Source organism: Ascaphus truei, unplaced genomic scaffold, assembly GCF_040206685.1.
Source record: "Ascaphus truei isolate aAscTru1 unplaced genomic scaffold, aAscTru1.hap1 HAP1_SCAFFOLD_788, whole genome shotgun sequence".
NCBI lineage: Eukaryota > Metazoa > Chordata > Amphibia > Anura > Ascaphidae > Ascaphus > Ascaphus truei.
This window is the reverse complement of record NW_027457123.1, coordinates 104,350-124,953: the sequence shown is the minus strand read 5'-3', so window position 1 is coordinate 124,953 and position 20,604 is coordinate 104,350. Positions and strand designations below refer to the sequence as shown.

Genomic DNA, 20,604 nt, shown 5'->3' with positions numbered 1-20,604 from the left:
GAAGCGTCGCCATGACAACACGGCGTGAAATGACTCAGCGGGGTCAAATGGCAACACGTCACATGACGTCGTGGAGCTCGAGAGCAGGTAAGGAGGGGGATGCAGCAAGGGGGAGCACTGACAGGGGGGCGCGAATTGAAAAGTTTAAGCACCCTTGCCCTATATAACCGTTCCCTATAAGTCCTCCCATTACCCCATATACCCGCTCCCTATAACTCCTCCTATTACCCCATATAACCGCTTCCTATAACTCCTCCTATTACCCCATATAACCGCTTCCTATAACTCCTCCTATTACCCCATATAACCGCTCCCTATAACTCCTCCTATTACCTCATATAAACTTTCTATAACTCCTCCTATTACCCCATATACCCCCTCCCTATAATTCCTATTGCCCCATATACCCGCTCCCTATAAGTCCTCCCATTACCCCATATACCCGCTCCCTATAACTCCTCCTATTACCCCATATAACCGCTCCCTATAACTCCTCCTATTACCCCATATAACCGCTCCCTATAACTCCTCCTATTACCCCATATACCCGCTCCCTATAACTCCTATTGCCCCATATACCCGCTCCCTATAACTCCTCCTATTATCCCATATAACCGCTCCCTATAACTCCTCCTATTACCCCATATAAACTTTCTATAACTCCTCCTATTACCCCATATACCCCCTCCCTATAACTCCTCCTATTGCCCCATATACCCGCTCCCTATAACTCCTCCTATTATCCCATATAACCCCTCTCTATAACTCTTGCTATTACTCCATGTAAGCTGTGACTTACAGGGGGCAGTTCCTGTGTTACGGGAGGGACGGGGGGGGGACGGGAGGGGCAGTTCCAGTGAGTAAGTAGGATGGGCAGTTCATGTGAGTTATGGGGGGCAGCTGTTGTTACAGGGGGCAGTTCCTGTGTTATGGGGGGGACGGGGGGGGGCAGTTCCAGTGAGTAAGTAGGATGGGCAGTTCATGTGAGTTATGGGGGGCAGCTGTTGTTACAGGGGTCCCCGGAGTGGAAGAGAACGAGGACGTTTATCAGAGGGAACATTGTGAGAGCTCCCAGCATGGAGCCAAGCTGCACTACTGCCCCACACCACACAAGGGCGCTGTACCCCTCATCCCGCAGGATCAGTCCGATGATAACTTTCACATAGGAGAGGACACCCACAAAGAGAACCCAGCTCAGCACCTGCAAAGGGAACAATCAAAGCATCAGCACCTTCTATCAGGGGCTCCCCAAACCAGGATTCAGGGGCTCCCCCCTAACCAGGTTTAAGGGCTCCTCCTGCCCAGGATTCAAGGGCTCCCCCTGCCCAGGATTCAGGGGCTCCCCCCTGCCCAGCTTTCAGGTGCTCCCCCCCCCTGCCCAGCTTTCAGGTGCTCCCCCCCTGCCCAGGATTCAGGGGCTCCCCCTGCCCAGGATTCAGGGGCTCCCCCTGCCCAGGATTCAGGGGCTCCCCCTGCCCAGGATTCAGGGGCTCCCCCTGCCCAGGATTCAGGGGCTCCCCCTGCCCAGCTTTCAGGTGCTCCCCCCCCTGCCAAGGTTTCAAGGGCTCCTCCTGCCCAGGATTCAGGGGCTCCCCCTACCCAGGATTCAAGGGCTCCCCCTACCCAGGATTCAGGGGCTCCCCCTGCCCAGGATTCAGGGGCTCCCTCTGCCCAGGTGTCATTTTGTCTCCCGCTCTTATCCTTGTTCTATATCAGGGATGCTCTCAATGAAGTGAGTGTGTAAATGCAGGTACTTACAATGAGTGTGCCCCAGTATGCGTGTGTAAGAGGGGTACTTACAATGAGTGTGTCCCAGTGTGCGTGTGTAAGAGGGGTACTTACAATGAGTGTGCCCCAGTGTGCGTGTGTAAGAGGGGTACTTACAATGAGTGTGCCCCAGTGTGCGTGTGTAAGATGGGTACTTACAATGAGTGTGTCCCAGTGTGAGTGTGTAAGAGGAGCATATTTACAATGAGTGTGCCCCAGTGTGAGTGTGTAAGAGGAGCATACTTACAATGAGTGTGCCCCAGTGTGAGTAAGTGGAACACACTTACAATGAGTGTGCACCAGTGTGAGTGTGTAAGAGGAGGGTACTCACAATGAGTGTGCCCCAGAGTGAGTGTGTAAGATGAGGGTACTTACAATGAGTATCAGTGTGAGTGTGTAAGAGGAGCGTACTTACAATGATTGTGCCCCAGTGTGTGTCTAAGAAGAGCGTACTTACAATGAGTGTGCTCAAGTGTGAGTGTGTAAGAAGAGCGTACTTACAATGAGTGTGCCCCCAGTGTGAGTGTCTAAAAGGAGCGTACTTACAATGAGTGTTTCCCGGGTGTGAGTGTGTAAGAGGATTGTACTTACAATGAGTGTGCCCCAGTGTGCGTGTAAGAGGAGGGTTCTTACAATGAGTGTGTCCCCAGTGTGAGTGTGTAAAAGGAGCATACTTAATATGAGTGTGCCCCAGTGTGCGTGTGTAAGAGGGGTACTTACAATGAGTGTGCCCCAGTGTCAGTGTGTAAGAGGAGGGTACTGTGACGGTAGGGGTAGATGTGACTGCTTTTACATAAAGGTTATTCCTCCCATTACCCCTACCTGTCAGTGATATAATGTAGTTGTGTATGTACAGTTTATTGCAGCAGTCCTATATATGTTCCTCTTAAAGTATGTGAAACAGTGATGTACAGCTCCATCCAAGAGTGGGGACCTGTAGGGGTTACCTCCCTCTTGTAAACGGAGCTGTAATCACATCAGTTTGGTATTGTAGGCCTGGACACTGGGATGGGATTAGGACCATGTTGAGGAACCAGGGAGAGGTTGACCACTTGCTGAGTGGACTTGTTCTGCCAGGAAGCTGTAACCCCTGGGGATGTATCTGTATGGTTTGTCTGTGGAAGGGGATTGTAGCAGAATTGTCCTGGCCCACCTTCAACCCCAGAAATCTCGTGAACCGGGTCTAGGGCTGTGTGCAGAGACCAGGAATATTGTTCCTACCCAGACAAGCTGGCACCCCCCTGAGTGGGACAGGGGTAAAAATACTCCCCCCCAGCAGAGTCATTCTGGACTGGATAGTCTCTGGTGAAGGCTGTGTGCGGACAGGGGACATGAGGAGCCCCTGTAAAGGAAGAGCTGACAGGGAGTCAGCAGAAGGGGCCTGAGGTGACCCAGTGCAGGGGTCTGGACCATGCGGTGCAGCTGCGGTCTGCCTGGGCAGCGTTGGCCGGAGTGAAAGGCCATGCTGCCCATACTACAGAGGGCAGCGACGCAAGCTGGGAACGCATATCGGGGTAAGCGTCAGGACAGAGGTTGTTCCCCCAGTTGGGTAAGTTTGTGTGTTTGTGTTTTATGTACTGGAAGTTTGTAGAAACTTTTTCCAATACTGATCCCTGGGGTACTGATCCCTGGGGTACTGATCCCTGGGGTACTAATCCCCAGTGTACTGATCCCCGGGGTACTGATCCCTGGGGGTACTGATCCCTGGTGTACTGATCCCTGGTGTACTGATCCCTGGGGTATTGATCCCTGTGGGGTACTGATCCCTGGGGTACTGATCCCTGGGGTACTGATCCCTGGGGTACTGATCCCTGGGGTACTGATCCCTGGTGTACTGATTCTTGGGGTACTGATTCCTGGGGTACTGATCCCTTGGGTACTGATCCCTTGGGTACTGATCCCTGGGGTATTGATCCCTGGGGTACTGATCCCTGGGGTAGTGATCTCGGGTGTACTGATCCATGGGGTACTGATCCCTGGGGTACTGTTCCCTGGAGTACTGATCCCCGGGGTACTGATCCCTGGGGTACTGATCCCTGGGGTACTGATCCCTGGGGTACTGATCCCCGGGGTACTGATCCCCGGGGTACTGATCCCCATTGTACTGATCCCCGGTGTACTGATCCCCGGGGTACTGATCCCTGGGGTACTGATCCCCAGTGTACTGATCCCCAGTGTACTGATCCCCGGGGTACTGATCCACAGGGTACTGATCCCCGGGGTACTGATCCCCGGTGTACTGATCCCCGGTGTACTGATCCCCGGGGTACTGATCCCCCTCTGTACTGATCCCCAGTGTACTGATCTCCGGGGTACTGATCCCTGGGGTACTGATCCCTGGGGTACTGATCCCTGGGGTACTGATCCCTGGGGAACTGATCCCTGGGGTACTGATCCCTGGGGTACTGATCCCTGGGGTACTGTTTCCTGGGGTACTGATCCCCGGGGTACTGATCCCCGGGGTACTGTTCCCTGGGGTACTGATCCCTGGGGTACTGATCCCCAGTGTACTGATCCCCAGTGTACTGATCCCCGGGGTACTGATCCACAGGGTACTGATCCCCGGGGTACTGATCCCCGGTGTACTGATCCCCGGTGTACTGATCCCCGGGGTACTGATCCCCCAGTGTACTGATCCCCAGTGTACTGATCTCCGGGGTACTGATCCCTGGGGTACTGATCCCTGGGGTACTGATCCCTGGGGTACTGATCCCTGGGGAACTGATCCCTGGGGAACTGATCCCTGGGGTACTGATCCCTGGGGTACTGATCCCTGGGGTACTGTTTCCTGGGGTACTGATCCCCGGGGTACTGATCCCCGGGGTACTGTTCCCTGGGGTACTGATCCCTGGGGTACTGATCCTTGGGGTACTGATCACCGGGGTACTGATCCCTGGGGTATGTTGTCCTGTGACAGGTACTTATAATGATTGTGCCCCCCGATGTGGGTTGGTAAGAGGAGGGTACTTACAATGAGTGTGCCCCCAATGTGGGTTGGTAAGAGGAGGGTACTTACAATGAGTGTGCCCCCGGTGTGGGTTGGTAAGAGGAGGGTACTTACAATGAGTGTGCCCCCAATGTGGGTTGGTAAGAGGAGGGTACTTACAATGAGTGTGCCCCCGATGTGGGTTGGTAAGAGGAGGGTACTTACAATGAGTGTGCCCCCAATGTGGGTTGGTAAGAGGAGGGTACTTACAATGAGTATGCCCCCGGTGTGGGTTGGTAAGAGGAGGGTACTTACAATGAGTATGCCCCCAATGTGGGTTGGTAAGAGGAGGGTACTTACAATGATTGTGCCCCCGGTGTGGGTTGGTAAGAGGAGGGTTCTTACAATGAGTGTGCTCCCGATGTGGGTTGGTAAGAGGAGGGTACTTACAATGAGTATGCCCCCGGTGTGGGTTGGTAAGAGGAGGGTACTTACAATGAGTGTGCCCCCGATGTGGGTTGGTAAGAGGAGGGTACTTACAATGAGTATGCCCCCGGTGTGGGTTGGTAAGAGGAGGGTACTTACAATGAGTATGCCCCCAATGTGGGTTGGTAAGAGGAGGGTACTTACAATGAGTGTGCCCCCGATGTGGGTTGGTAAGAGGAGGGTACTTACAATGAGTATGCCCCCGGTGTGGGTTGGTAAGAGGAAGTTACTTACAATGAGTGTGCCCCCAATGTGGGTTGGTAAGAGGAGGGTACTTACAATGATTGTGCCCCCGATGTGGGTTGGTAAGAGGAGGGTACTTACAATGATTGTGCCCCCGGTGTGGGTTGGTAAGAGGAGGGTACTTACAATGAGTGTGCCCCCGGTGTGGGTTGGTAAGAGGAGGGTTCTTACAATGAGTATGCCCCCGGTGTGGGTTGGTAAGAGGAGGGTACTTACAATGAGTGTGCCCCCCGGTGTGGGTTGGTAAGAGGAGGGTACTTACAATGAGTATGCCCCCGGTGTGGGTTGGTAAGAGGAGGGTACTTACAATGAGTATGCCCCCAATGTGGGTTGGTAAGAGGAGGGTACTTACAATGAGTATGCCCCCGATGTGGGTTGGTAAGAGGAGGGTACTTACAATGAGTGTCCCCCCGGTGTGGGTTGGTAAGAGGAGGGTACTTACAATGAGTGTGCCCCCGGTGTGGGTTGGTAAGAGGAGGGTACTTACAATGAGTGTGACCCCGGTGTGGGTTGGTAAGAGGAGGGTACTTACAATGAGTGTGCCCCCGGTGTGGGTTGGTAAGAGGAGGGTACTTACAATGAGTGTGCCCCCGGTGTGGGTAGGTAAGAGGAGGGTTCTTACAATGAGTGTGCCCCCGGTGTGGGTTGGTAAGAGGAGGGTACTTATAATGATTGTGCCCCCGGTGTGGGTTGGTAAGAGGAGGGTACTTACAATGAGTGTGCCCCCGGTGTGGGTTGGTAAGAGGAGGGTACTTACAATGAGTGTGCCCCCAATGTGGGTTGGTAAGAGGAGGGTACTTACAATGAGTATGCCCCCGATGTGGGTTGGTAAGAGGAGGGTACTTACAATGAGTATGCCCCCGGTGTGGGTTGGTAAGAGGAAGTTACTTACAATGAGTATGCCCCCGGTGTGGGTTGGTAAGAGGAGGGTACTTACAATGAGTGTGCCCCCGGTGTGGGTTGGTAAGAGGAGGGTTCTTACAATGAGTGTGCCCCCGATGTGGGTTGGTAAGAGGAGGGTACTTACAATGAGTGTGCCCCCGGTGTGGGTTGGTAAGAGGAGGGTACTTACAATGAGTGTGCCCCCAGTGTGGGTTGGTAAGAGGAGGGTACTTACAATGAGTATGCCCCCGGTGTGGGTTGGTAAGAGGAGGGTACTTACAATGAGTATGCCCCCGGTGTGGGTTGGTAAGAGGAGGGTACTTACAATGAGTATGCCCCCGGTGTGGGTTGGTAAGAGGAGGGTACTTACAATGAGTGTGCCCCCGGTGTGGGTTGGTAAGAGGAGGGTACTTACAATGAGTGTGCCCCCAATGTGGGTTGGTAAGAGGAGGGTACTTACAATGAGTATGCCCCCGGTGTGGGTTGGTAAGAAGAGGGTACTTACAATGTGTGTGCCCCCAATGTGGGTTGGTAAGAGGAGGGTACTTACAATGAGTATGCCCCCGATGTGGGTTGGTAAGAGGAGGGTACTTACAATGAGTGTGCCCCTGGTGTGGGTTGGTAAGAAGAGGGTACTTACAATGAGTGTGCCCCCGATGTGGGTTGGTAAGAGGAGGGACTTACAATGAGTGTGCCCCTGGTGTGGGTTGGTAAGAAGAGGGTACTTACAATGAGTGTGCCCCCGATGTGGGTTGGTAAGAGGAGGGACTTACAATGAGTGTGCCCCCGATGTGGGTTGTTAAGAGGAGGGTACTTACAATGAGTGTGCCCCCGGTGTGGGTTGGTAAGAGGAGGGTACTTACAATGAGTGTCCCCCCAATGTGGGTTGGTAAGAGGAGGGTACTTACAATGTGTGTGCCCCCAATGTGGGTTGGTAAGAGGAGGGTACTTACAATGAGTGTGCCCCCAATGTGGGTTGGTAAGAGGAGGGTACTTACAATGAGTATGCCCCCGATGTGGGTTGGTAAGAGGAGGGTACTTACAATGATTGTGCCCCCGATGTGGGTTGGTAAGAGGAGGGTACTTACAATGTGTGTGCCCCCAATGTGGGTTGGTAAGAGGAGGGTACTTACAATGACTGTGCCCCCAATGTGGGTTGGTAAGAGGAGGGTACTTACAATGAGTATGCCCCCGATGTGGGTTTGTAAGAGGAGGGTACTTACAATGAGTGTGCCCCCGGTGTGGGTTGGTAAGAGGAGGGTACTTACAATGAGTATGCCCCCGATGTGGGTGTATGTAGCCCTGATTGGTTTTTGGGCTATAGGTCTGCTCTCCTCCTGGCAGTAAAGCCTAGTAAGGGTAGGTTTGCCAGAGTAATCATAGGTTTTCCCCACTCCTTGCAGTGCATTGAGTCAGGGAAGGTAGTGTCATCAGGCCTTGTGTCAAATCAGATGGGTGGTGCCTACTGAACTGGTACTTAATGCATTGCACTTCCTGTATTTAGCCAGTCTGCCTCTACCGAGAGAGACTGGTTTACCCAAACTAAGCTGTCAGGGCTCTGGCCGTTTGAGGCCCGCCCTTAGGGGAGCGGTGGGAAACCGTTACCTCTTATCCCACAAGGGGATAAGGGAAGAGCTGGGACCACTCTCGTGCCCTTTGGCTGGGAGTGAGTCCAGGGACATCCTGAGGGTGGAGACCCTCTGAGGCTGTTCATCTGCTGCTGCTGAATACAGAGAGACCAATAAAGCATCCTGAGCTTTATTATACCTCCTGCCTGAGAGTGAAGTCCATTGGGAGGAGGGGGGCGAGATTCTCCTGCAGAGACTTCTCCCCATACACCTGGGGGCTGCACGAGATGGAGGTGCTGCACCTGTGAGGATAAGACCCCAGAAGCCTGTCCTGTTATTCCCCTATACCACCATGCGGGACACCCAGGGCCCCCTGTTACCAGCAGGTTTGCACCACACTAGGGCATGTAACCCGAGCGAGTTTCCCAGAGAGAGGCCCGAAATGAGATTGGGGGGGGGGGGGGGGGGGAGGCCAGAGATGAGTATGCCCCCAATGTGGGTGTATAAGAGGGGTACTTACAATGAGTATGCCTCAGATGTGGGTGTATAAGAGGGGTACTTACAATGAGTATGCCCCCGATGTGGGTTGGTAAGAGGAGGGTACTTACTATGAGTGTGCCCCTGATGTGGGTGTATAAGAGGGGTACTTACAATGAGTGTGCCCCCGATGTGGGTGTATAAGAGGGGTACTTACAATGAGTGTGCCCCCGATGTGGTTTGGTAAGAGGAGGGTACTTACAATGAGTATGCCCCTGATGTGGGTGTGTAAGAGGAGGGTACTTACTATGAGTGTGCCCCCGATGTGGGTGTGTAAGAGGAGGGTACTTACAGTGAGTATGCCCCTGATGTGGGTGTGTAAGAGGAGGGTACTTACTATGAGTGTGCCCCCGATGTGGGTGTGTAAGAGGGGTACTTACAATGAGTGTGCTCCCGATGTGGGCGTGTAAGAGGGGTATTTACAGTGAGTATGCCCCTGATGTGGGTGTGTAAGAGGAGGGTACTTACTATGAGTGTGCTCCCGATGTGGGTGTATAAGAGGGGTACTTACAATGAATATGTCCCCAATTTGGGTGTGTAAGAGGGGTACTTACAATGAGTGTTCCCCCGATATGGGTGTGTAAGAGGGGTACTTACAATGAGTATGTCCCTGATGTGGGTGTGTAAGAGGAGGGTACTTACAATGAGTGTCCCCCCGATGTGGGTGTGTAAGAGGGGTACTTACAATGAGTGTGCCCCCGATGTGGGCGTGTAAGAGGGGGGGACATGGGCTCAGTACCGCCATACTCATGATGTAACATCCAATCCCAGACCCCGTCAGTGTCAGGATGCCCATCGTTAGCAGAGACCTACGAGAGTTATAATGTTGAGGTGATTAAGCAACACGGCTTAACGATCTAATCTAATCAACACCCAAAGTAAAAGGGCCAGTCCCTCCTAAAACAAGGGGTATCCGAACCAGGGACGTTTAATACGTTTAATATTTCTTTTATTTAATATAAAAACATAGATTGTAAGCTCCACGGGGCAGGGACCTGTGCCTGCAAAATGTCTCTGTAAAGCGCTACATATAACTAGCAGCGCTATACAAGAACACGCTATTATTAATATGAGAGCTTTGCGGAAATAGAAAGATTTGTACACAAAACGAAGGGGTTTTACCATTTTTATCTAATGTCTTTTGGCATCTGATATGAAATCTATGCAAGTACTCTGGGTTTGTAAGTATAAATATATTAGTACTCTGGGGTTGGAAGTATAAATATATTAGTACTCTGGGGTTGGAAGTATAAAAGTATTGTTGCTATGAGTTTGTAAGTATAAAATATCAGTACTCTGGGTTTGTAAGTATAAATTTATTGGTACTCTGGGTTGGTAAGTATAAAAGTATCGTTACTCTGAGTTTGGAAGGATAAAAGTATCGATACACTGGGGTTGGAAGCATAAAAGTATTGGTACTCTGGGTTTGTAAGTATACATTTATTGGTACTCTTTGGTTTGTAAGTATAAAAGTATCGATACTCTAGGTATGTAAGTATAAAAGTATCGATACTCTAGGTATGTAAGTATAAAAGTATCGATACTCTGTGTTTGCAAGTATAAAAGTATCAATACTCTGGGGTTGTATGTATAAAAGTATAAATACTCTGGGTTTGTAAGTATAAAAGTATCAACCAACAGAAGGAATGTCTCCAGCACTCAATGTGAATAAACTGGAAACAATAGTCAGCAAATTCGCCAAAAAATATATAAATTGTATTGAAATAAAGAATATAATACTAGAAGGATGCTACCAATATCCTGGGGAATGTCTGTGTATCTAAAAGGCAAGGCTGGCGCGAGGGGAGGGAAGGGAGAGAGGGGAGGGGAGGGAGGGGAGGGAGGGGAGGGAGGGGAGGGAGGGAAGGAAGGGGAGGGAGGGAGGGGAGGAAGGGGAGAGAGGGGAGGGAAGGGAGAGGAGGGAGAGAGGGGAGGGGAGGGAGGGAAAGGAGGGAGGGGAGGGGAGAGGAGGGAGAGAGGGGAGGGAGGGGAGGGGAGGGAAGGGAGGGAAGGGAGAGGAGGGAGAGGAGGGAGGGGAGTGGAGGGGAGCAGAGGGAGGGGAGCGGAGGGAGGGGAGGGGAGGGAGGGGAGGGAAGGGAGAGGAGGGAAGGGAGGGGAGGGGAGGGAAGGGAGGGGAGGAGAGGGAGGGGTGGGGAAGGGAGGGGAGGGAGGGAGGGGAGGGGGGGAGGGAGGGAGGGAGGGGAGGGAGGGAAGGGGAAGGGAGGGGAGGGAGGGAGGGAAGGGGAAGGGAGGGGAGGGAGGGAAGGGATGGGAGGGGAAGGGAGGGGAGGGAGGGGAAGGGAGGGGAGGGGGAGGGAGGGGAGAGGAGGGGAGGGAAAACACAAAGGGAATAAGATTGTGACAATAACCTGCCTAACGGCAAAAGGTGGAATAAATGTGATGAAGCGAAAGGGGGGGCAACGTTTCGGGGCAGGACGCCTCTTCCTCGGGCCCGTTCCCACAGATCCTTATAAAAGGAGCCTGTGGTACTTCCCTTCCTGCCATACCACAGAGTATCTCCCTCCCGTCTGTACTGTAATTATATACACAACTAAACAACATAAAATGATGCATACATAGGCAGGAACATCTAACCAGAGGAACACTGCTAGAAAGTGCGTCCTCAGATGCTTACTACCAATCAAGCAATCATCACCCAGCCTCCTTCTAGTATTATATTCTTATTTCCATACAATTTATATATTTTTTGGCCAATTTGCTGACTATTGTTTTCCTTGTATTCACATTTAGTGCTGGGGACATCCCTTCTGTTGTCTTATAGTATTGGGGGGGGGGGGGGGCGGGGGTTAAGGGTCCCTCCTGTCATTCCCGTGCACCAGATATTAGTGTGTTTTAACTTACCTCTGTAGTACCGTACGTTTTGTATAAAAGTATCAATACTCTGGAGTTGTAAGTATAAAAGTATCGGTACTCTGGAGTTGGAAGTATAAAAGTATCAATACTCTGGGTTTGGAAGTATAAAAGTATCGGTACTCTGGGTTTGGAAGTATAAAAGTATCGGTACTCTGGAGTTGTAAGTATAAAAGTATCGGTACTCTGGAGTTGTAAGTATAAAAGTATCGGTACTCTGGGTTTGGAAGTATAAAAGTATCGGTACACTGGAGTTGTAAGTATAAAAGTATCGGTACTCTGGGTTTGGAAGTATAAAAGTATCGGTACACTGGAGTTGTAAGTATAAAAGTATCGGGACACTGGAGTTGTAAGTATAAAAGTATCGGTACTCTGGGTTTGGAAGTATAAAAGTATCGGTACACTGGAGTTGTAAGTATCAAAGTATCGGTACTCTGGGTTTGGAAGTATAAAAGTATCGGTACACTGGAGTTGTAAGTATCAAAGTATCGGTACTCTGGGTTTGTCATGGAACAAGAATCACATTTCTGCCCGACCCCCCTTCTGCTTGTCAGCTCCTTAAGTTCAGCTGCAGGCATTTGTTCCACATACACACACACACTGTGCCTGTGTGATGTATCAATATGTTGCCCTTTCTGCCTGTGAGCAGGCAGCTAGTGAGTTGCTACAGCAACCTCTGAGATTCTTCTCAGAATGGGCTATTCTGCCCCCCCCCTGTCTTTGCTGACAGTAGTTTGTCCCATCTCACTTCTATTGTGACCCTTGCTCCTCACTTCCTTTTCCACCCTGGAGACAGTGAGTACAGCACCCATCTCTGTTACTCTCCCATGGCAAGGCCATCTCTTTCTACCTGTTCCTAACTACAAATCACAACTACACACCATCCACAAGAGCCTGTATTTACTGCTGCTTTTCCAATAAAGTGAAGGAAATATTATAGGACATACAAGCATACTGCTCCACATTGCTACGCAGAGCACCAGCCTCTATACAGCAAACAACTACTAATTTATGCAAAGACAAGCGAGCAGCTTTACATTGCTAATAAGAGCACACACCTTCTACAGCAAAGCCTTACAAACAGCCTGCAGCTCACACTCAAGGCTACAGCACTGCAGTCAGACAAGTGCATTAAACACAGAACTTTGATTGCCTTTCTCTGTCTGAGTCCATCCTCTGCACAGCCTGACAGTGAGGAATTACCATCTCACCTAACCCTGCGCACCTTCCCACGGCTAGCGCCACCAAGGCCCACACCACCGGACACCCGCCAGGACACGGGTCAGAGCCACCGGACACCTGTAAGTACAGCTACCCCTACGCTTACCGCTGCAGGACACCTACCGGCACTATCTGAGACAGTCGGCCATAGCTGACGCAGGTAACAGACCGCACGCCACACGCACTGGCTAAAGGCCTACATACACCTACAGCATGGCAGAACTCAGATCCCCACCAGACACAACGCAGGAGAGTGATCACTCAGACACAGAGACCGCTGCGCATCTGCAACAGGCGCAGGCAGGCGCAAGGCCCAAATGGGCAGTCACACTGACACAAAAGGCCCACGAAAAATATGAGACAGACATTGAAGCGCACCGCGCCAAGTTAGAAAAGGCCTGGGAAACAACCACACTTGGAATACGCAATGTCGCCGGTGCTGGCAATTCTGTACAACAGCTCAAGCAGGCAATAACTCAATTAAAGATAGATCACGCACGCTACCAAGCACTGTCAGAGGCATACGCCACTTACCTGGCCAGGGCTAACACCGGCGAAAGCCTGCAAGAAAGGGACCTACAGCATAACATTGACTTGACACGTGACAGCCGCGTGCGAACCGCCATCACGGACGCCCAAAGCGATGGAAAAGAGCTCCTCCTGGAGACCGCATCGCAGCGCTCCAGCACATCCAGGCACTCATCAAGGTCAGCAAGATCAGCGCAATCTAACGTGTCTAGCGCAAGCGCTACAAAGGCGCGAGCCACCGCAGAGGCCGGGGGTGCCAGGGCCGAATATGGTCGGAGAGAGGCAGCCGTAAGGGCAGAAAGAGCACGCATAGAAGAGGAGGACTAGAACGCCACCAATGCCCCCGCTGCTGCCACCGCCGCTGCCACCGCCGCCATTGCCAATGCCGCCACCGCCGCTGCACGTAAAAAGGCCGAATTGGACGCTGATCTAGAAGCTCTAAGCAAAGAAGAGGACGTCGCCGCAGCCGCAATAGCCCAAGCCGAAGTCTTGAAGCAGCTGCGAGACAGGATAGCGGGGAGCAACCGTACAGACGGATAGCCTCAGAGGATCCAGTCCAATGCACTGAGGACTATGTAAGGAGCCTCTTCAGTGTAAACACCAGCGCACCATTTCAACACGGAGGGAGCGACTCCACAGACACCGAAGACTTGCTAGGTCCACGAGGAGAAGACGCTGTTCCTTCAATGGTACATGTTGCCTGGGATAGCCACAGCCGCAACAGTGATCCACACGCCAGCGCGCACACGGATGCACCACAACAGGCTCGCAATCCAGGTACACCCACATGGGAAAACACAGCCTCTCACACTGACCAGCAGTCATCACGTGTCCACGCCAAGAAAGAGGTGACCGCACGGAACCTCCCAGCAACTACCTCAGAACGTGACCAACACGCCGCTGCCTCAGGCCTGACAGACGTGGGCAAGTACATGATCCGGCGTGACCTGGTGCAAACAGGACTCACCAACTTTGACAACCGTCCTGAGAACTATCGAATGTGGAAGTTTACGTTCAAGGACGCAATCAAGAGCCTGGGCGTCTCAGCAAGGGAAGAGCTCAACCTGCTATTCAAATGGCTGGGAAAAGAATCCAAGGAACACGCGAAGAGACTCGGGACGGCAAACGCGAACCACCCCCAAGTAGGTCTCGACCTAGTATGGGAAAGGCTAGAGGAGTGCTACGGTAGCCCAGAAGCAGTCGAAGATTCACTCTTCAAGAGAGTCGACAACTTTCCCAGGATCACAGCCAAAGACTACTCGAAGTTACGAGAGCTTGGGGACCTGCTGCAAGAGCTGGAGTTTGCAAGAAAAGACCATTCCTTAACAGGTCTCAACGTCCTAGACTCATCTCGCGGAGTGAGAACCATCCTGGAGAAGCTACCCTTCAACCTCCAAGTAAGGTGGATTTCACAAGGCTCCAAATACAAAAGGGAGAAGCAAGTCGCCTTCCCTCCCTTCTCATTCTTCTTGAGCTTCATCCGCGAAGCAGCAAGGACAAGGAACGATCCCAGTTTCATCTTAGGTGCGCAAACCACACACAGTGCAAGCAGCCTGAGGAATGAGAGACCAGTGGCGAGATACGGTAACACTCAAACACCCATCTTGGTCCACAGGACGGACTTGTCTCCCACGACCCAAACTACTCCCGATCAGTTGGTCGCCGGAGACGAGGAACCAAGGGACCCAAACAGGGAATGTCCCATACACAAGAAGCCACACCCACTTAACAGGTGCTTTGGGTTCAGGATGAAGTCCCTAAGGGAACGCAAGAAGTTACTCGGAGAATTCGGAGTTTGCTTCAGGTGCTGCAATTCCACGACTCACCTAGCCAGAGACTGTAAAGAAGACATCAAATGTACAGTGTGCAAAAGTGACAAGCACGTGACATCTCTACATCCAGAGGCACTGACACTCCACCAACTCAACAACCCATCCTCCGTAGTGGAGCATGGTGGGGAGGAAGGAGAAGGAGAGCCAACATCTGTCACGTCTCAGTGCACCGAGGTTTGTGGAAAAGGGAGTGACAAAATATCCTGCTCCAAAATATGCCTTGTCGCAGTGCACCCCCAGGGACAACCTGAGAGGGCTATTCGGATGTATGCAATCCTCGACGATCAAAGTAACAGATCATTGGCGAAGACGGAGTTCTTCAACCTATTCAACACACAAGACAATGCCTCACCCTACACCCTCAGAACCTGTGCAGGGTCAACTGAGACAGCAGGGAGAAGAGCAAGCTGCTACGTCATACGTTCAGTGGATAACAGAGTGAAGATAACTCTCCCCACACTCATCGAGTGCAACCACATGGCTGCAAACAGGGATGAGATTCTCACACCAGATGTGGCACGCCATCACCCACACCTCAGAGGAATAGCCAACTACATCCCGCCGGTAGAACAAGGAGCCAAGATCTTGCTGCTGCTCGGTAGGGACATCCTGAGGGTGCACAAAGTCCATAAACAGCGCAACGGACCCCACAACGCACCATATGCCCAAAGACTTGACCTAGGATGGGTGACAGTGGGCAACGCGTGCACTGACAAAGGGCACGGACCAGACTATGTTGACACCTGCAGAACGGTGATAACAGAATGCGGACACACATCCCTCTCCGAACAATGTCTTGGCCATCTCCAAGTGACAGGAGGGCCAAGTGAGGAGAAGAGACAAGGTCATACCCCTGAGATCAACAAAAACATCTTCACATCAGGGGGATGTGACAATGGCCTAGGATGCTTAGTAGTCCAGACAACTAAGGATGACAAGGCGACTCCACCGAAGGAAGAAAGTAATCTCCTGAAGGTGCCTGACAAAGGGATCGTTCAAAAGACAATAAACAATCGGACGGTCCTCCTATGAGCAATGGCACAGCCATTCCTCTCCACAGAATACCAAGTGGCAAAGCAGCAAGCCGCCACAGCTGGTACAGCTGCAAAAGATTGCACCCTGCAGGTGACGCCACAGGGGTGAAAAGACTGTCCTCTCACACGTCTAAAAAGAGACAGTCGCAGAGACATTTCATAAAGGGATTTACAAGGGCAAAAGAGACTGTTCTTCATCATGTCCAGGGAGAAAATAACCTCCTGACGGCAGTTAAAGAGACACAAAAGCATTTCACCAAAATACGTGGAGACGTTCTCGTGCAAGAGAAACGTTCCGATGACCTAGTGTGCACAGCGTTCCAGACAACAAGGGACGGTAACAAACAAGCACCATCGATGGAAGATAGAGAATTCCAGAAGTTAATGGATAAGGAGCTCTTCAAGGACAGATCGGGCAGTTGGGTGACCCCGCTACCATTTTGTTCACCAAAAAGACGCCTCCCAAACTCACTTTGCTCCACTGCGACCTACAAAGGAAACCGGAGACCAAACATAACTTTGTAGCCTTCATCCAGAAGACATTCCTAAGCGGCCACGCAAAGCCAGCAATCTGGGCAACGTTCAGTTCCAATGCTCAGCACCAGGAAGCCTCTCCAAATGACGCCCTATGGGCCAGACTTGTCAGACAGTCTTCCAGGAGTGCTGATTCGCAAGGAGTCAGAAGCCATTACCTTCCGTCAAACACCAGGTGATGAAGTGACAGACTATCACGACTAGCACATCCACAAGGTGATGCCCTCTATAGAGAAAACTACAGAGATAAAAGGACTGTTCTCTCACAAATCTAAGAAGAAACAGGATCAGAGACTTTTGCAAAATACATTGTGGTGCACCCAGCTAACCTGGACCAGTGCATCCGCTTGGCATTCTTTGCCAAAGAACCTTTGCCAAGGGACTTTGAAGCCAGTGATACCGGCTGGTATCACATCCTTGTGTGGACACGGACTTTCGCATTGTTTTGTGAATACGATGTTATCTTTGTCATGCATTGCACATATGTTCCACATATTCCAGTTATATAGTGGTATCTCCAGATACCAGATGGGAAGTGTCATGGAACAAGAATCATATTTCTGTTTGACCCCCCTTCTGCTTGTCAGCTCCTTAAGTTCAGCTGCAGGCATTTGTTCTACACACATACACCGTGCCTGTGTGATGTATCAATATGTTGCCCTTTCTGCCTCTGAGCATGTAACCAGTGAGTTGCTACAGCAACCTCTGAGATTCTTCTCAGAATGGGCTATTCTGCCCTCCCCCCTGTCTTTGCTGACAGTAGTTTGTTCCCTCTCACGTCTAGTGTGACCCTTGCTCCTCACTTCCTTTTCCACCCTGGAGACAGTGAGAACAGCACCCATCTCTGTTACTCTCCCATGGCAAGGCCATCTCTTTCTACCTGTTTCATACTACAAATCACTACTACACACCATCCACAAGAGCCTGTATTTACTGCTGCTTTTCCAATAAAGTGAAGGAAATATTATAGGACTTGGCGTGATTTGGAAAGGGGGCTGAGTTAATGCTATCTGGGGCAATTCACACATCACACGTGACCCTGGCTTCAGAATAGGGTTTGTAAGTATAAAAGTATCGGTACACTGGAGTTGGAAGTATAAAAGTATCGGTACTCTGGCTTTGTACAGATAAAAGTATCGATACAATGGAGTTGGGGGTATAATAGACTAGAGGGTACAGAGAACCCTGTGCACACTATCTGCTCTGAGTAATACTGATTACTATCCGACGTCTGCCCCCCGTCTCCTCACCTGTTGGGCAGGTACATAGCGATGCCGCATGCCAGCGGGTTGGCCATGGCGGCGAGAGCAGCTGCCAGATGATAGACCCAGCCCCCATAGGGCATGCAGGAGTAGGTCTGCACCGCGGGCAGAACCGCGTTGGTCAGAGCATTGACCCAGGCCAAGACTAAGAAGACGAACACCCCCTCTGCGCACGAGTATCTCCCTGTGACCTTCCATATTCGCACGCTCTCCGTTCCACAGTCCTCACCTTCCATCATTGGCTTCTGTTCCACACCCTTACCCCCCACCTCTCTCCTCCTCATTGTCTCCTCATGCTGTCCCTGGCACATCTCCCTAGGCATTCTGTTGAGGATGGTGAAGGAGATCAGGCAGGTGCCCATCATGCCTGCCAGGAACAAGAAGAACCCCCACACGGGGTAGCGAACCGGCTGGTACAGCGCTGTGAAGGTTCCATTCACATCTGTCCCATTTGACCCTGTGGTGTTTCCCGGCACACAGCTCACTACCCCAACTCCTTGCCCCAGCGCCAGCAATGCGGGCATAAGTCCACTCAGCCCCTCTCCGATGAAGTAGGAGGTGAGGTAGTCGGGTCTGAGCCGGGTCATATAGGGCAGGAAGGTGACGGAGGATGTGCAGTCCACCAGCGCTAGAAAGAAGATGAGCGCTAGCAGAGCCGTGCTTCTCCGCGATGGCCCCACCCAGCTGGTCTCCTGCCAGAGGAATGCCAGCAGCAGACAAGCCAGGACTCCTACCCCTAGCAGCCCGGAAATCACCGGTCCCTCGCGGAGACACCCAGGATGGAACTTGTGGGCAAGGGTGACCACCAAGGGCCCAATGTTAGCAAATTGGATGAGTAGGGTGAGGTACGAGGGCAGCTCCCATCCCTCTGGGGTGTGGGGCACTAAGAGGGGCAGTTCCACCCAAACCCCGTTGATGGCGACCCAGGAACCAAGGCCCAGCAAGCAGGAGAGAAGGTGCAAGACCAGCGCCATAATCCACAGGGATCTAGTGAGTGGAATCCAGAGCCTGGGGAGCAGTGACTGGATCTAGTGAGTGGAATCCAGAGCCTGGGGAGCAGTGACTGGATCTAGTGAGTGGAATCCAGAGCCTGGGGAGCAGTGACTGGATCTAGTGAGTGGAATCCAGAGCCTGGGGAGCAGTGACTGGATCTAGTGAGTGGAATCCAGAGCCTGGGGAGCAGTGACTGGATCTAGTGAGTGGAATACAGAGCCTGGGGAGCAGTGACTGGATCTAGTGAGTGGAATACAGAGCCTGGGGAGCAGTGACTGGATCTAGTGAGTGGAATCCAGAGCCTGGGGAGCAGTGACTGGATCTAGTGAGTGGAATACAGAGCCTGGGGAGCAGTGACTGGATCTAGTGAGTGGAATACAGAGCCTGGGGAGCAGTGGGAGATTCTGCTGCTGATCTGTGGGACCTGACAAGTGGAAACTAGTGCAAGTGACTTATTGTTCAGGATCAGGGAGAGGCTTGGAAGTTGCTCTGTGATCCATGTGATCTGATAATTAGGATCTAGTGGGTGGGATACTCTGAGCTATGGGATCAAGTGTGACTGGTGGAAAGTTTGGATTCCGGGGATCGAGTTGATTTGTTCCACATTTCCGTGTAGGATGGTTGGTTCCAATACTTCTGCTCCCTTGATATTTTCTAGATCTGATTTTGACCTCCTGGCGATGGGAATCTCGGGGAGAACTTGATCTCTGGGATATTCTGACACAAGGACTCTGTAATAAAGAGTAAAAGAAGGATTTGTCACTGATCCGATCTGTCCTCTCACCACGGGGTGACTCAGACAGGAGGCATCGTCCGATGCTTGTTTTCTATATACTGCTCCCCTCTATGTAAGGGTTAGGGCCTCCTGATTGGGTTATCTAATTGCTCTACATACTGTATTCCTATGCTGCTTACTGTCGCCATCTTGTGGACAATCGCTAGTACTGAATGATCACCCCGCAAATGTTCAAATCTCTTCAGATGTCTTCAAAAACGTGAACACCAACTCCCCAACCCTGGTCAATGTGTCCTACTGTATTAGGGAGTTACTCCCCTCATACCTCAAACATCTCACCCCCTCAATGTGAGACTGCACCCCTCATACATCTCACCCCCTCACTGTGAGACTGCACCCCTCATACATCTCACCCCCTCACTGTGAGACTGCCCCCTCATACCTCATACATGTCACCCCCTCACTGTGCGACTGCACCCCTCATACCTCATACATCTCACCCCCTCACTGTGAGACTGCACCCCTCATACCTCATACATCTCACCCCCTCACTGTGAGACTGCACCCCTCATACCTCATACATCTAACCCTCTCACTGTGAGACTGCCCCCTCATACCTCATACATCTAACCCCCTCACTGTGAGACTGCACCCCTCATACCTCATACATCTCACCCCCTCACTGTGAGACTGCACCCCTCATACTTCATACATCTCACCCTCTCACTGTGAGACTGCACCCCTCATACCTCATACATCTCACCCCCTCACTGTGAGACTGCCCCCTCATACCTCATACATCTCACCCTCTCACTGTGAGACTGCCCCCCTCATACCTCATACATCTCAGCCCCTCACTGGGAGACTGCCCCCTCATACCCCCCCTCACTGTGAGACTGCACCCCTCATACCCCCCTCACTGTGAGACTGCACCCCTCATAACCCCCTCACTGTGAGACTGCACCCCTCATACCTCATACATCTCACCCCCTCACTGTGAGACTGCCCCCTCATACCTCATACATCTCACCCCCTCACTGTGAGACTGCACCCCTCATACCTCATACATCTCACCCCCTCACTGTGAGACTGCACCCCTCATACCTCATACATCTCACCCCCTCACTGTGAGACTGCCCCCTCATACCTCATACATCTAACCCTCTCACTGTGAGACTGCACCC

At 51.8% G+C, this 20,604-nt stretch overlaps 1 protein-coding gene across 1 annotated transcript in view; it reads right to left on the bottom strand.

The window, feature by feature from the left end:
• Positions 1–464: 464 nt before the first annotated feature.
• Positions 465–20,604, bottom strand: part of LOC142486218 (solute carrier family 52, riboflavin transporter, member 3-B-like) — a 45,692-nt gene continuing 25,552 nt past the window's right edge. The window contains exons 2-4 of the mRNA XM_075584855.1: positions 17,680–19,415; positions 9,095–9,218; positions 465–1,201 (exon numbers count right to left, since the gene is read on the bottom strand). Coding sequence (XP_075440970.1) covers positions 989–1,201; positions 9,095–9,218; positions 17,680–18,665 — 1,323 coding nt within the window. The 5' untranslated portion in view covers positions 18,666–19,415 and the 3' untranslated portion in view covers positions 465–988. The remainder of the gene's footprint in view (positions 1,202–9,094; positions 9,219–17,679; positions 19,416–20,604) is intronic.